The sequence below is a fragment of the Agelaius tricolor genome, unplaced genomic scaffold (genome assembly GCF_023055355.1).
Source record: "Agelaius tricolor isolate 1412-34295 unplaced genomic scaffold, bAgeTri1.0.p SCAF_2, whole genome shotgun sequence".
NCBI lineage: Eukaryota > Metazoa > Chordata > Aves > Passeriformes > Icteridae > Agelaius > Agelaius tricolor.
The window spans coordinates 42275583-42291494 of NW_027269262.1; the positions used below are offsets into that span (position 1 = coordinate 42275583).

Here is a 15912-nt window from a genome sequence, read left to right on the forward strand (position 1 = left end):
TGGAACAGCTCTTCTCAGTAACAAGAATACCCATGAGATCATCAGACTTGCAATGTCTTCCAAAGTCAGCCTAAGTTATTACAGGGAAACTGAATCTCCAGATTTCTAACAACAAAGTCCAGAAGAATAAATTTCAGAAGGAACATTTCACTTGACACACTATGCAGTCACACACCTGCCAATATCAATATCTAAACTCTAAATCACATGCTATCTACTCTTCATGACACCAACAACAGTCGGTCAGGAGAAGACACAGAGCCATTAAGAAAGTACATTGCAAATTTCAATTACACTATCATAGGAAGTAAAAAACAGAGTCACTTTTTTTTCCCCAGAGGAAATACACTGAAATAAGACACCTGTTATTACTACTGAGAACCAAAAACCAAAGTTATGTCCTATCTCCAGCATGACAATTGTCATAGCTTTTCCAATTACCTTTATTTTAGTCTTTGTTCCTTCAATTTTTATTCTTTCAATTTCTTGTTTTAACATAAAACGATTTGCTATTTTCAGGTGCAGTTTGAATTCTCTGTAATTCTTTCTAATATACAAACTCAGACAGCTAAACTTAAATGGTTATTACTTGTTAAGAATACAGAAATCTATTAAGTGATCTTATAACCCAAATAACATTTTGCAGAGTCTGCTTTTGTTGTAAAACTTGACAGAAGAAAGAAAAACCCTTACAGTATTATCAATATTATTTCAACCAAGCTGCAGAACAAATTTAAAGTAAGGAGGGAAGGGTTATTGTCTCACTTCACACTAAGCTATTTAGTCATTCTTAACCAACAACAGTATCAATGGCAGGTAAAAATATTCTCACTATGTTAGAACATCTGCATAGTGGTTAGAGAATACACTTCCACAGTGGACCAGAGCAGTAATGCATCTCTCCCTATATATCTGAACCTTTATAACACTATGAAACTTGAAATACTCTTTTCTAAATGGACATATTTTTCAATTTTGTCTCTTCTGGTAGATGCATTTAGCAAAACTAAGTGTTCTTAACAGTTCAAGTTTTATTAAAATGGGAGCTCTTGTACCATTTACATGAAGACTACATTGTTCTTTATTTCATTTCTAGTTTCTGAAGAACAGTCTTGAAAGATTAGAGTACAATAAAGGCATAAGGGTCTGCAGATATTCTACACATCACCCTCACAGTTTAAGCTGCACTCTGGAAACCTCGTAACAGTCAGAAGATATTGACAATCTTACATAATATTAATCAATAAAAGAATTCACTTTGGAATGCCTTTGTAAAATTATTTCTATTTTTATATCTCAAGGATTATTGCTGCACTCAATTTAACGATTCATTACTACCACAGAAGTAAAATGAACATGTGAGGTTAACAGCTATAGCTATTAGGTGTAACCTAACCAGCATTATACTGCATAATTGATCTACTTTCTTCAAGAATAATATTCAGGAAAAGGGAATTACTACTACCATCTCTATAAATAGTACAGAAAGCCTGGGGCAAGTGTGTGGGATAATAGCAAAGACGAGAGACAGGAAAATGGGAGCGCACCAAGAGTTTATTTATAAATATCTGGGAACTCATTGCTTGGCATCATGTAATGTCTACACAGTCTCACACTGATCGAACTTTTAGACTGTGCCTCTATATTTAAGAGCATAAAAACTAAGAATGAGCACACTAGACTTCTGACACTCTTCCCCGAAATGAATGTTGCCCTTTCCCAGTTGAAACTGTTTCAAGATTGTCACTACAGGGATAAGATTTCCAGAGTTTGTTCACTGTACAAGTATTTAAGTTTGTTCCCTGTACAAGTATTTTTTCTGATCCACTGTTGGCAGAACTTCAGTGTGGTTGAAATGACAGCGATATCTGTTAAAAGAATCATCTTAACCACTATATATCTAATTTTATCTTCAGCTTTACCTTCTGCAACCATCTCAAGTCAGGCTTTGATGTTCTTCTGCCTGTCCAAGAGCACTATACCCAGGAGGCAGGCTCAAGCACATATTTCTTTCAGGATGGAACTCCTCAAGACCAGTTCTGTTTTAGATATTGTCCCTAGGTCTCACTCCTCTTGCCTTCTATTTCACATTAACATAACATCCCATTGCCTCTGAACAGCTGGAAAAAAAGCAATTTCACTTTCGCCAACCTCCTGTTAGCAGGAGGCTACCACCTACTCTGGTAACAACAAAGCTGTCTTGTGGGCTGAACCACAGTGCCATGAAAGGGGACAACTGGGGGGTTTTGTTCACAATCCCAATACTAATTGAAAGCAAAATGCCAATATGGCAACAGCTGATTTTACTTGCATGAGAATTTTCTCCTTGTTGCTTGTCCATTTCTGGTTTTAATGATGGTTTGTTTATGTAGCAGAAGATGTCTCTTAGCAAACTGAAGAATCTTGAATGCTTATTAAGAGATTTCCTGGAGATGAAGAGCTCATATGCCTGAATATTTGTGGGGTTTGGCATCTTCTTTGTTTGACTTTCAAACAGACCACTAGTTGTACTATGAAACAGAATCTTTCCACAAAGCTTGCCTTTCTGTCCTTCAGATAAAGCAAATCACATAAAACCCAAGACTTTCTGAGGATCTTCAACTTATGTCTTAAGATACCACATCAAGTCTGATCCATAAGTGTGTAAAGCAACAAACCAATGAGCCTGCATTACATTAATGAAATTATATTTTGCATTTAAAGACCTTTGAAAAAGAAGTGACGCTAATATGGACTGCTTTATTTGTATTCATCTCACTACATTTTGTTCTCATAAATTTCAATTAATCCTACTCTGTAGTTGGCAATTCAATGACAGAGTTTCTTTAAGCCTTTTAGTAATACCCCATATACTTTAAGCAGTTTGGTATCCCAGCACTCTCTTCTGCCCAATGCACAATTAATACTTGCAGATGAGAAGGGTTGGTTGTGTTACATATTTTATGGGCAGCTGTAATTCTTCTTCAGAGAACTTCTTTCCAGCACTGCTGGCATAAAGCAAGCCAACAGTTTCCACAAGAAATCTTACCAGCTTACATTCTTCTCCTCATGGCAGCAGGTAAAAAGTACAAAAATACAACAGAGAAAATATGAGAAAATAGTGCATTAGGTACATTAGTGCTTTTTGTTATAACCTCACCCTTCATACAGGGTTTAAATTCAGAGGCTGTAGCTTTAGTCCTCAGGTCTGCCAGGCTCCCAACTCACCTCATATCAATACTGCATCGGTGTCCCAGGTGCCTGTCTGCAAACACTGGACAGCAATACTTTTTCTTTCTGCTTCTATCTTGTCTTTTTTAGATGCTGAGGCTTTAAAAAGAGCTGTCCCTTCACTGTTTTGACACAGCAGAGTCCTCATCTCAGCTGAAGGCTCTTTGGTGCAACACTGATCACTACAAGCAGGAGTCATGCCTGAGAGAACATTATCTTGTTTATCTCAAAAAGAAGAAAAACATGGTTTTAAAGCAGCGACATACTTGAAAGATTGTACAAAAGCCACTAAGTCAATGCTATGGCACTTTCTCCATGCATACACTAGAGAAGCCACTGAATAAAAACATCTTCAAGAACCATACTTGTTGCCTTTCTTGTTTGGGCTTGTCCCTATTTCTTTTATTACACAGAAACTGTCCAACAATTTATATAAACAGCAGTGGCTTGGGCACAAAGGTTATGATTGCTACAGCAAAAAAAAAAAAAAAAAAAGGATCTCCAGTTTACAGATGTCACCTACTTCTTGAGTTAAGAAGAGTGAGGCCTTTCTGAACTTTAGCATTGCTGTGGCAGGTCATATGTCTCTTCAAATTCTCGCTCTGAGCAACTGGAAGCAGATATTATCCTGAAAGTATTTCTTTTGAGATAAACAAATCAAGAATAATAAAGATCAGAAAGAGGAAAAATGGAGATGCATGCCCAAATTCCAATTTTTCCGTTTAAATCAAGCACTGACTGAGTGCACAGCCAGGCTGTGAATCCATCTTCAGCCAGTATGAATTACTGGTTTGTATAGTCTGAGCCTCCAGGCTAAACAGACAATTCTTAAACAATTCATATGCAAGCCAGTCTTCCAGGCTTTTCTGAAGCCATTACCTTGTCCTGAGTCTACCTATCACCACCTCAGCATATGTACACCTACAACACAGGCATCCAGCACTATCAGCCATCAAATGGCATTGAACTAAATTATTTTACCCACTAACAGCAGAGACATATTTATCCTCAGAGGCGTGGATTGAAGGTGCTGCTTAGATGCTGGCTGTAGAGTAAGATTCTTCTTGGGCATTTTCATAATGAAAACTCTTCATTGTTAACTCCTCACAATTCAAACAAAGCTTCCTCTATTCTTGCACTGAAATCAGAAGGGAGTGACTTTCTTGTGAAGTAAGTGAGAAAGCTAAGAACACAATAGGATAGAAATTTTTAAGAAAAAAAATCAAACCCTACAATATATGAAAGACATACTGCTCAGTCTGTTCTCCATTGCTAACAGATTATACTGGGATGAAAGAGAGCATGGAGACAGACTTGTGGCTCTGATGAACAGGGAGAGTGTCCCAACTTGCCATCCACATACCAATACATCTGCTTAAACCCCAGGGAAACTCAACTTCATGGCTTTCAAAGTTTAAGGATTCAGCAGGCCAAACTACTGGGTAAGTTTCATAGGCAAATGATAGTGGTGTGATCCTAATAAACTATAGTGGAAAGGATTCAACTATGATACAGAGGAATGTTGGTTTGCTATCAAACTCCAAGTGCCTGGGCTCCAGATACTGCCAAAGCCTTCCTGCTTGAAGCCCCCTTGGCAGAGCAATCAGGACAAGCACAGCCTTGGGTCTCAGAAAGCACCATTGCCATTACAGCTATATCATGGTGATGTATTCTCACAGGGAAAAGAGTTTCTTTGTGTGTTTGTAAGAGGCTGGAAGGGCTTGAAGGCTACACCATATTAGCAAGTAATGATCTTACTAGAAACCGACCATTTTGGTTATTCACTGTTGCCGAGGGCTGAGTAGAAATTAAAAAGGGTGTGAGTATCCCTCTAGAAAGGTTTTGGAGCAGAGGTTGGGCAGCCCCCAGGGAGAACACCGGGGAGAGGCACAGCGTGGGGTGCACGCCCAGGTGGATCCATGCTGCTCCCTAATGAAGTGCTCCGGCTGAGAAAGCCAAGCCCCAGGATGGGAGGCGCAGTCGATGCGGGCACAGGAACCCGTGTGTTCACAGATGGGCTCAGAGCATGGACTGTGCCCACCCATAACACCCACACCAAACAGCAACAAAGAAAGGCCTAGAAAGAAGTTAACACCTGTGAAGCCTGGCTTCTTTTGCTAAAAAAGCAAAAGGTTGTGAATATCAGAGAAGTGAATGTAGCATTTAATCTGCATACAGGGTATTACCTTCTCCTCAGTAACTTTTAGGCTCTTCTACCACATTTATCTTGTAATGTCAACTTTCACTTCTCTGTTTACCCAGACTGCAGTCTGATTTCTAAAGGCATTACTGCAGCACAGAGCAAAGAAACATAACACTAATCCATACTGGTTTTTTTGGTGGTAAAAGAAAACTGACAGAATATCAAGTCAAATGGGTCTGCTTGACATTACAGAAAAACCAAACAGCAAAACATTAGCCCAAAAATTTATCTCACCTCAAGACAAGTGCCTGGGAATATCCCACATCATTTTTACATGAGTAAAATTTGTTTTTTTCTAACAGCATTTATGTTTCCAATTAGCCACTGCATCTCTTCAGCTTCCAACACGGCACAGTCAAGTGCTTCTGTAGCTTTGCACTGATTTGGGGCTTAGGCTTCCTCTTTTAGCGCTTTTAAGTCTGTAACAAAATGCATTTCTAGCCTGCCTCACACTGGTGCTCCAAGACAAGGAGGCAGCCCCACTCCCACTGCTGGAGACCACCAGCAGCAAAAGGTAAAAGCCTTTTCAGCAGTAAAAATACACTCAGCCAGCAATGGGCACAGCCTCTTTCCTCTAAAAAAAAAAAAAAAAAACAACAACAAAAAAACCAGCCTACCTAATTAATTAGAAAAACTTAACAGAAAGCATAGACTGCAAATTTAACAATCAATTTTCACCACTTTTTCTTTTCTGAGTTTTACTTGAGGGATGATGTGTGCATTTTGTCCTTTCAAAAAGTCTGCCTTTTTATTATGATTAAGCACTGAAACATAGCATATTTACAGCTAAATTTATTGTCATATTCAGTCTGGAATTGGCCATTTGGCTGACTAAGTTGTACCACACGAAGGCATCGTGACATGTACTATTAAGAAATGAGAAATGGCAGATGGGCATTTCCAAAGAACCATCAGCTTTGCAAATGGCAATGCTACAGCTGAATATCTGCTAAAAATGGTTACCCAAAGGTGAGGATCCAGGCTTAACATCCTCCCTGAACATGCTGGAGCGTTTCCTCCCACTTTGGGAAGAAGTTTGCCATTTCCAGCAATACACTACTTCATAGAATAATTTTAATAATAGCATTGGCCAAGATATTTCTCTCAATTTGAACCTTCTTTTGCTCTGGTGTGCCCAAACCACTGCTTTTCATTTGGCTCTAGACTGTCAGAACAAGCAGCCCCCACACATGTACCCAAAACTACACCTAGACTGAAAATTAAAGGACATCAAAATGAAATTTAAATTAAATAAAAAATGAATGAAAATTTAATTTAAAATAATTTTTTAAAGTGTTCCCATATCAGAATAAGCAGGATGTTGCTTGATACGAATGGTGTTATATCATGCAGTAGTCTGCAATTCCAGGTCCACAAAGAATCCTTTTCCAAGTCCAGGGAGCCTCAAGTTGCTTCACAGGGCACCACATCACTGCACTTCCTCTGGAGTCCCTTTGGCTTCTTTCCTGCCTTTTTTTAACTGCTATTCATTGAGCTCCATGTGGCTTCACATGACAAGGCCTCTTCTGGTAGTGACTGCCACCCAAATTGCCCCCCTTAGCAAGTGGAAAAGGATGTAGGGCTTCACTGAAACAAGCAGTGTACAGGAAGGAAGTCCTGTACCCCAGTTAAATATAAATCTGAAAGGAAAAGCATTTAAAATGTGAAATTTTTAGCCTGTCTGACATGTCCCTCTGTTTCCAAAAGGACTGCGACAGTTCAAGAAGCAAGTAGTTCCTGGCCAGTTGGAGATTAAACAGTTCTCCAACATTTTTAGGGGAACTACCCATTTTCTTGAGGTGAAAGAAAACAAAGAAGAAAATACAGTATTTGACCTACATAAAGTTTGGGATCAAAACTGAAAAGCCAGCCTTCTAGCTTGAAGAAAATCCTAAAGCAGAATGCATTCTTGTTCTAATCACTGACCATGAGGACAACAGAAGAACTGTGTTGTGACCAAAAGCTATGACTCTCAGGTGCCAACAGTACTTTCAAATTCATTTTCACAGTTTCATACTCTTCTGTAATTCTATTAAAGTTTTTAACCCTGAAGAGGAGACTTCCAAACAATGCAATACTATACTTAAAACAGTACTGCTGAATGCTACTGAATGTCACACATTTAGATGGGTAACTCTTAGAGACCATGGTTATATCTTCTTCCATGTACTTTGGCTGAGAATACTATCTGTACTCCAAAAATTGCTTACCCTAAATAAAATACCTAAGGAATACAATGGAATATGATCTGTTACTATCTGTGTGCTGAGTAAGGGGCTTTGCAAAAGAGCAATCTGTTTCTCACAAGAACTAAGAGACAGAGTTGTTTCTGAGTGACACAGTAACCTTGAAAATTCATAAAATAAGAATGCAATTGTTAAGTAAATTGCAAACATTTTAGTAAGGGCAGAACAGTTTCATGAAGGAGATGAAAACAAAACTAGAACAGAGAGGGGTGAGAATTCTCTGCTACATATTCAAGTTGAATTTTAAAATGAAATGTTTATCTGTACTTGAAAATCATGCAAATAATGAAAGCAGCAATGTGGGAGATCTGTATTAATGTATAAATTAATTTTCAACTGTTTTCAATATTAATTACACTATATACTTAATATAAGACATTTCAAACCTGTTTTTCTATTTTACATTGAGCCTCAATTATAATTCTGAGAAAGAAGGCTACCTTCATCAGCAGATATATCAGTTACAGATCAGTTTTGCTCACAAAAAAGAAAACAACCTCAGGGGATTGTTGATTTGGCTTTGCCTTATTTTTGGTTATTCTTTAAAATTACCTTTTAAATATGCTTACTATATAAGAGTGGCAAAAGTGTTTCTTAAAATACTTGCATACTGTGAAATGGAAGAATGGATGCAGCATTTCTGTAATATTAAAATATTTCTATACAAGTTGCACAGACACAGAAACATGTCACACCCCCAAAAATAAGACATCTAAACAAGGCCAAGCTATAAGGAAAGCAATGGAGTAATATCCCAGCAAAAGGAGAGTTAATACTTTAAACACCCACGACTCCTAATCTATTTTTTATCAATTATTCCAAGAGCTCAACAGAACCTACTTAAACACTTACATGATAGAATAGTACAGGTGAGTTACTAACTTTTAAAATGTACATTTATTATCCAGGGAACCAGCAATAAGAGCATCATTTTTACAGAAAAGTAAGGCTAGAAGTGCTCTCATGAAGTCCATTCCCCTGCCCCAGAGCAAAATCAACTATACATAAACTATTCCTGACAGATATTTGTCTAACTTGTTCTTAAAAACCTTCAGTGACAGAGGCTTTGCAACCTCCCTAGGCAATCGGCTGCAGTCCTTAACTATTCTTACCATTAGAAAGATTTTCCTAATGTCTAACCTCAGTCTCTCCACTAAAGCAAACCTGACTGCTACTTTGTGCTCTATCCCCAGCAGAACTGGAAAACAGTTTCTATTACTTTACTCTTTACATGAAATTTCCATATATTTTTAAATGGTTATCACATCTTCCCTCACTCTCTCATTCCCTAAATGCATAATGGCCAGCTAGGTCATATGCAACCTGCTGGAGCAATTTATCTGCTCTCCCATGTAGTCCCCTCAAGGAGCCTCCCTATTCTGGCACTGCCACCCCTGTACCAGAGACATCTCCACCCAAAATGCAGGCAGTTAAGCAAAACAAGATGCAGGGAGAGAAGCCAAACTGGATGGCAGCCTCTGAGATTGCCTTCCTGCAAAGAAAGGTCCCACACCAACCAGCAGAAGCCACTGCGGAAGAGATGCAATGTGGGGAAAGGTACTCACCCCAGAGAAGGGCAGATGAAGAGAGGAAGGGTTGAGTCTAGAAAAGAGGGAGAGAGGCTCTTATAGGACCTGGAAATAGGTTGCAGTTGGTTGTCTGGAAGTGGGAAAGGTCTGGAAACAAAGGTGAAGGAAAGCAGTGAAAAGCAGGAAGATTACCAGAAGAGTAGATAATTTGGACGAGAAGTGAAACCAAATGTACAAGTGGGGAGGGATGAAGGAGCTTCAATACAGAAAGAGGGGAGGAGATCTTGGTACTGATGGCAGAAGAGGCAAAGAGAGGTTGGGCCAACATGAAACACAGGAAGAAATGCAGCAGAAGTCCTGTGTGCCAGGAAATACAGCACAGAGGTGGGGACACTGGAGAAGCTCCACCATGTTTCTATGAGCATGAGCGTCTTCTAACAGATGAATTCTCTTTCTCTCCTACAGCAGGGCCTGTGGAAGTGCGAGCCAAGCTGAGGATCTGCTCCTTGGGAGTAACATGGTCTCTCTGGATATGGCCCAAGGTCAAGCTTCGATGACAATGACTTTCAGACATAAGGCTGCGAGGGATTACGGAAAGATTTGAGGGTGCCATCACTTTCACAGGGAAAGGTGTGAGGGAGAAGATATGCAGCTATGACAGAATGGGATCAGGAGATGACAGAGAAAGTCAGTGCTAGATTGAAGGGCAGCAGCACAGAGCCTCTTACTATTTATTCTGGTTTCCATAGTGCCAGAACTAATAATCCCTCCAGCACTGCTGAGGGTCACAGGGCAGGAATGCCTCTGAGTCAGCCCAGGTCTGACAGAGCTTCTGCTGAGATGGAGTTAATAAAATCCTCATGAACCTAGGCTGACCTTGCAAGGTCAGGAGACTTCATACACTGATTCCTAATCCATCCCACAGTGTTCCCATTATCCTTTGATCATCCTGGATGTCTCTGTGCCATACACTCCCCAGTGATGGAGGGCAGACTTCAGAATCACACTGTTCTCCTAAATGAGCACTCAAAACACACACTAGTGAAGGAAGTGGCTGATTTTAAAAATAGACCTTGGCTGTCCAGAATTGCCACTGCTGTTATCCCAGCACTGGCATGGCACTGGGAATGGCCAGTGCAGAAGGTGCAGAACTTCATGTGCAAGCGAGAATGTACAAAAGGTCCTTCTGACCATCACCCCAAAGCAGTGCTGTGTCACAGCCACATCTTGTCATGGCCCTCAGTGCATCAGACATGCCCTGACACAAATCTGTGCTGCTTCTGGCAACCAAGGGAAAAAAATCCTCAGAAAGTTTGAGTTACTGCTACTGGTCTGAAAAAGACCCTTTTTGCAGTTCCCAGGGGTCATGTTGTCTAGACCTCTGGCCATTCATTCTGCTCTTCTCTGGATGCTTCCAACAGACCCACAGAGCACTGCTCAGAGTAGAAATAGTACATCAGCCACACAAATGCCAAGTAGAGTGGAAAAATCATTTTGCAGGCAGACTCCTGTCCATATATTCTAGCACAATATTCATGGCACAGAATTGTTGATTGATAGCTATTTTCTGAACTCTTGCAACTGCCCATCTGTTTTCTGCAGACCTGGTGTCTCACCAGTTATTCTACATTTTGATTTGCACAGCTGATTATTCCTGTTGAACTACAATTTAGAACTTGTCCTTGATGAACTACATCATATTTATTTCAGATCAGTTCTCCAATATATCACATTAATTTTGAATTCTAATCCTGTGCTCAGAGGGTTTACATCCTCCCCCTGGTTGGTGTCATCTGGAAATTTTGCATGCAGATTCTATCATCTAAATCATTAATTAAAATATTGAATATTTTCTGGCAATCTAGGGCAGAATCCCACTTGACAGATCCTTCTGGTTTGACTGTGAATCACTAGTAATTATTCTGAGAAGAGCTTTCCAGCCAACTGTGTACCCACCTTGTAGCCCATTGTGCCACCTTGTTTATGAGAAGCTGAAAAGACTTCCAAAAATCAAAATATATTATTTCTCTGCTCACAGGAAAATTAGGCTCCATTGACAAGGTACCTTCTGGGAAAAAAAATCCATGCAAATTCATTTATCATATTATTATCTACAGGCTAATTATTAAAAAATTCAGTTGACTATTTGATTCAAACTTTTTTCTCCAAGAATATAAGGTAAGCTAGCTACTCCACGGAAGGACCCAGAAGAGTTTATACACAGGCGCAGTGTTTGCTCTTTCATAGATTTTTTGAACTTAATCTGTCCTCCAAATGTTCTCCAGTGAAGCCACTAATTGTTCAGAGATTGCTTCAGCTATTTCACCCAATGTTGAAGAGATAATTTAATAAACTCCATCTTGTTCTAAAACACCCATTATCCTATCTCATTAATTTATAATCTGTTCTTTTCCTGCTCTAGTTGGAATTCTTACCTTTCTCAAGGTCGCAGTTCTTTTCCTGCCACTTGATTCCAGATCAGCCTTTTAGGCAAAGAATGATACCAAAACTTACATGAACTACTAAGTCCTCTCTGCACCATCAGATTGAGTTTTTTAACTGACATTTTGTAATTCCCTGTCAACTAGTAGCCCAGAAACTCAGTCTTCCTCTTATAACTACTAAGAATGTGGTATGTTTCTTTGTTATCATAGCCTTTATTAGTTGTACCTTGTTCTGTGAATTGGCCTACCTGATTTAACCCTTGCATTTTTCTCATCTTCTTTTACACTCATCTCCAGTAACATAATGAGTTTCCACCTTAGGTGGAAAGAACTGAGGACTGGCAGAGAGCAGCAAGGACTAGTCAGATTATCAGATCATATAATTTTGTCTCTTCTTGCCCTTTTTTACTGGAATGCCTTTCATCTGGGCTTCTTTTACTCTTTATTTTGACTGGGAAAGAATAAGTTATTTCCTTTTAAAATTGCCAGAATTTCTCAGGTTTGTATCCCAGGAAACATTACCTATCAGTTCTATAAGCTCAGTGCAATATACTTTCTTGCATACTATTGTTTTTATTCTCAAATTCTCTCTTCTCACCTTCTGAAGAATGACAGGCTCACTCTTTCCTGATTGCTACCACTCAAATTGCATTTTACCATCACAGGCTCAGCCATCTCTTTCCTAACCAAGCCTAGGAGCACTTCCCTTCCACTGCTATTTCTACATTCTGTAATCCTGAACCTGTTATACTCACATGAGTATAACATGATAAATACTGAATACTGTACATATATAAATGAATACTAAACATAAATACTGAATTCAGTATTTAGCATGTAAAGTGGAAATATTCAAATGTTTGCTACTGTTTGGTAATACATGATAAACTGACTGGGTGAGCCCATGTCTTGGGACAAGAGCCATCTGCAAAAAAGGGAATCTTTGGCATCAGTGCCAGTAAAATAAGCATACAGACAGGATCAAAATATCTCCTAGCCATAACTGCAAACCTTTCCAGGTAACCGCAAATAGCAAAGTGAAAAGGAGGTTTAGGAAAGACTCTGACCGTGGCTGCACAGAGGCACTGTCCTCCCCAGGCTTCTTTTGCCAGCACTCTGGCCAGCTGTAAATTGAAATTATTCTTCTGGTTGTTGCAATAGCTGCAATCACTTAGCATGTCTAGGTTCAGTGTTGACACCACCCAGGCTTCAGATATCAAAACTTTTTTGTACAAATTAGCTCCCCTCTCATGTGGCCATGCCCCCTCTGCTGCTAGCAGATATTGTTATCTCCTACAGCTAAACTGGCATTCCAACAAAACAAAAGGAGCACTACAGCAAGGATCAGAGGAGTGACCATAGGCACCTGCCATTACATTCTTATTGCAACTCTTAAATTAGCATAATGCAGTCCAATAGATTTCTCTGAGAAATACATACCTACCCACTGTTTATTATTGCTGAGTACATCATATAAATCTAAAAAGGAACAAGAAAGATCTCCAAAAAGTAAATACAGATATCAATTTGATACAAGTTGGAAGTTTCCTCCTCATACAAAGGAAATATAATTCAACCTGTTTCTTTAACAAGTCTCCTGAATGTTTGGTGCACCTTTATGTTTAATAATTCTTTAGTACAGCTGCCAAGATTTGAATATGTTTATTAACATCTTTACCTAAGGGCAATTCCAAAAGAATATAAGAATTTCTTATAGGAGACCAAGCAATCTTCATGCCATTAAGTCTCCAGAATAGGTCTGAATCTGAATCTGCTGGGTTGCACCACTGTCTGACTGTTGTCCTGGGCTTCCCAGGACCCCAGTTTCATATCTCTGAATTTTATGCAGCTCTGCTTGCCAGGTGTTTTCCATCCAGCAGCAATCATGAAACCTCAGCTTTCCAACACAACCCTCCCCAAGCACCCTGTCACAGTGCCAGCTTCTGGGAGCTAAGGGGCAGCAGACACAGTGTCAGAAGAGTGTAAAACTGGACAGAAAATAATATAGTAATGCAAGGGTGTTAGAAATAATAGGGTTTCCAGCAAAGGAGAGAGCCAGGTTAAGGAAGAGAGCAGATATCCTCACAGTTGGGAATTTTGGTTGAAAGCAAAAGAGTGACAAAAACTCCCAGGAAAGAGCTGAGGACTGGCAGAGAGCAGCAAGGACTAGAACAGCAGTGGGGAGCTTTAGGAGTGTGCTGCTGGCTAGACAGAGGAAGGAGAGCCCTGGGGTTGTCCCAGACTTCACCTCTCCCATCAGCACTGGAGCACATGTGGAGGAGAGTTCCTGTTTCCTCTCCTTCAGGACACGTCTCACTGGCATGCACAGAAACCAGGCTGTAAATCAAAGCAAGGCAACACAGACAGTTCAGAGCTGCACCACCACTTCAAACTGCTGTGCTGGTGCAGACAGCTAGACACAGAACCACACCCCACTGCAGCCAAAACTCCTTCTGAAGGAAAATATTTTATATTAGAAAAATAAATCTCTTGCACGCACATCACTAGTTTACACTGTGGTACTAATCCCTTATCCAGACCTACCAAAACAAGAGTAATATCCAGTTGATTTTCTATGCATTTTTTGCTGTATCTCAGCTGGCTGGCAGACATGGAAACAAAGCAGCAGGATCTGCTCATCATCTCTTCCTCCTCCTGCCTCTCAAATTAGAAACTATCCCATAGAGGGAAAGCACTAAATGAACTCCAGCAGACTTTACACTAGAGGGAGCTTTCCTCAGAAAGTTACACCAGCGTGGCATCCTCTTTCTCGTTGCATTATTTTTAATCCATCTACAGAGAAATACACCAGACTGAGGTGAAACTGTTCCCATTTAAACCCTCCAGTTTAGCCAGTTCAAGCACTGCAGCAGGCCAGTGGTGCAGAGGGGGGAGTACAGAGAGGGTGCCTGGCAAGGTCTGCCCAGAGATGTGCTCCAGCAGACAAGATAAGGCTCAACACTGACATGTTGCTGAGAAGCCTCCTGATATGAACCATGTCCATCCTGCAGCCTCACCAAACTCCTGTGTTGAGCACAAGAGCAACTTTACAGACTACATTTTATACTGACCCAAGAGACCACAAATGGTTAAGCTGTTAATGAGTACTTTAACGAGGAAAGCTGAGATAAACTTTCCCCAAGGCTCATGGCCATCCATTTCTGAAAGCAGAAACATGGATAACTGTGTTCCTCACTGCTGATCCAAGTGTTGAACTGGTCTTCAAGTGAATTGTTTTTAAATACTATTTAAGCTGAAAGTACTACAAGATGCTAATGACAGTCAGGACCCATTCATTTTCCAAACTCCAGTAAATCATCCTGAGAATATGAGTGGAACTAGAACAGTGTCACATTCCTATTTTCTGGAAAAATCCCTTCGCCCAGGACTTTTCTCCTGGGAAGCTGAGAAGACTCAGAGAAAAAGGAAAATAATAATCTGATTTGCTTTTCCTGTGTTTTGCTGCTTTAGAATCTGTTTGGAGATTGTTTACCACAGGTGATTGTTTAATTGGATTTCTGGGGTGTTTTGACTCAATGGCCAATCAGGGTCAAGCTGTGTCGAGGCTCTGGAAAGAGTCCCAAGTTTTCATTATTATCTTTTTAGCCTTCTGTGAGTATCCTTTCTGTATTCTTCAGTATCGTTTAGTTTAGTATTCTTTTAATATAATGTAGTATCATAAAATAATAAATTAGCCTTCTGAGAACATGGAGTCAGATTCATCATTCCTTCCTTCCTGCCACGGGGCACCCAGCAAAGAGAACAGAAATCCTTACCTGTGAAAGCATTTGTGGCCTGAAAACCAGCTTCCTGCATACTGCTCTTCCAGAGAAGCTTGAGATTCCCGTCTCAACCTGTCCTTACTGGAGACAACTGCTGAGCTTGTTGCTGTCAAGTCACTTCCATCTTAGCTCCTCAGAGTCCATTTCTCTTTCCATTCCTGTATCTGGCACCATCCAGTTCCCACCTGTTCCCAGGTCTTTCGATGTGTAAGCAGAAGGGATCTGCACTGAAACTAAGGAGAAGTGTTGGACAGTCCCATCAACCAGCCAGCCAGAGGATTTGTGCCATGATGAATGTGAAAATGAAGCAAATCTCCTGTCAAGACTTCCCTTCCCTTTTACAATTAAGTTCTAATCCTGTGTTCATCCAGCACCATTTTTTCAGGTCTCGGCCGATGGTGATGTTCAATTGTCTCTCCTCTCTTGTGTTCCTCTCCCCTCAGGCACGCTCACTGAGAAATTAAAAAAGAAGAGATTATGTTTCCTGATGACCTGTAG

At 40.1% G+C, this 15912-nt stretch overlaps 1 protein-coding gene across 2 annotated transcripts in view; it reads right to left on the minus strand.

Moving 5' to 3' along the window:
- LDLRAD4 (low density lipoprotein receptor class A domain containing 4) overlaps positions 1-15912 on the minus strand; it is a 286905-nt gene that overhangs the window by 168590 nt on the left and 102403 nt on the right. For both annotated transcript variants that reach the window (XM_071456688.1, XM_071456683.1), the window contains one exon: positions 15409-15866. In XM_071456688.1, the coding sequence (XP_071312789.1) occupies positions 15409-15448 (40 nt within the window). In that variant the 5' untranslated portion in view covers positions 15449-15866. The remainder of the gene's footprint in view (positions 1-15408; positions 15867-15912) is intronic.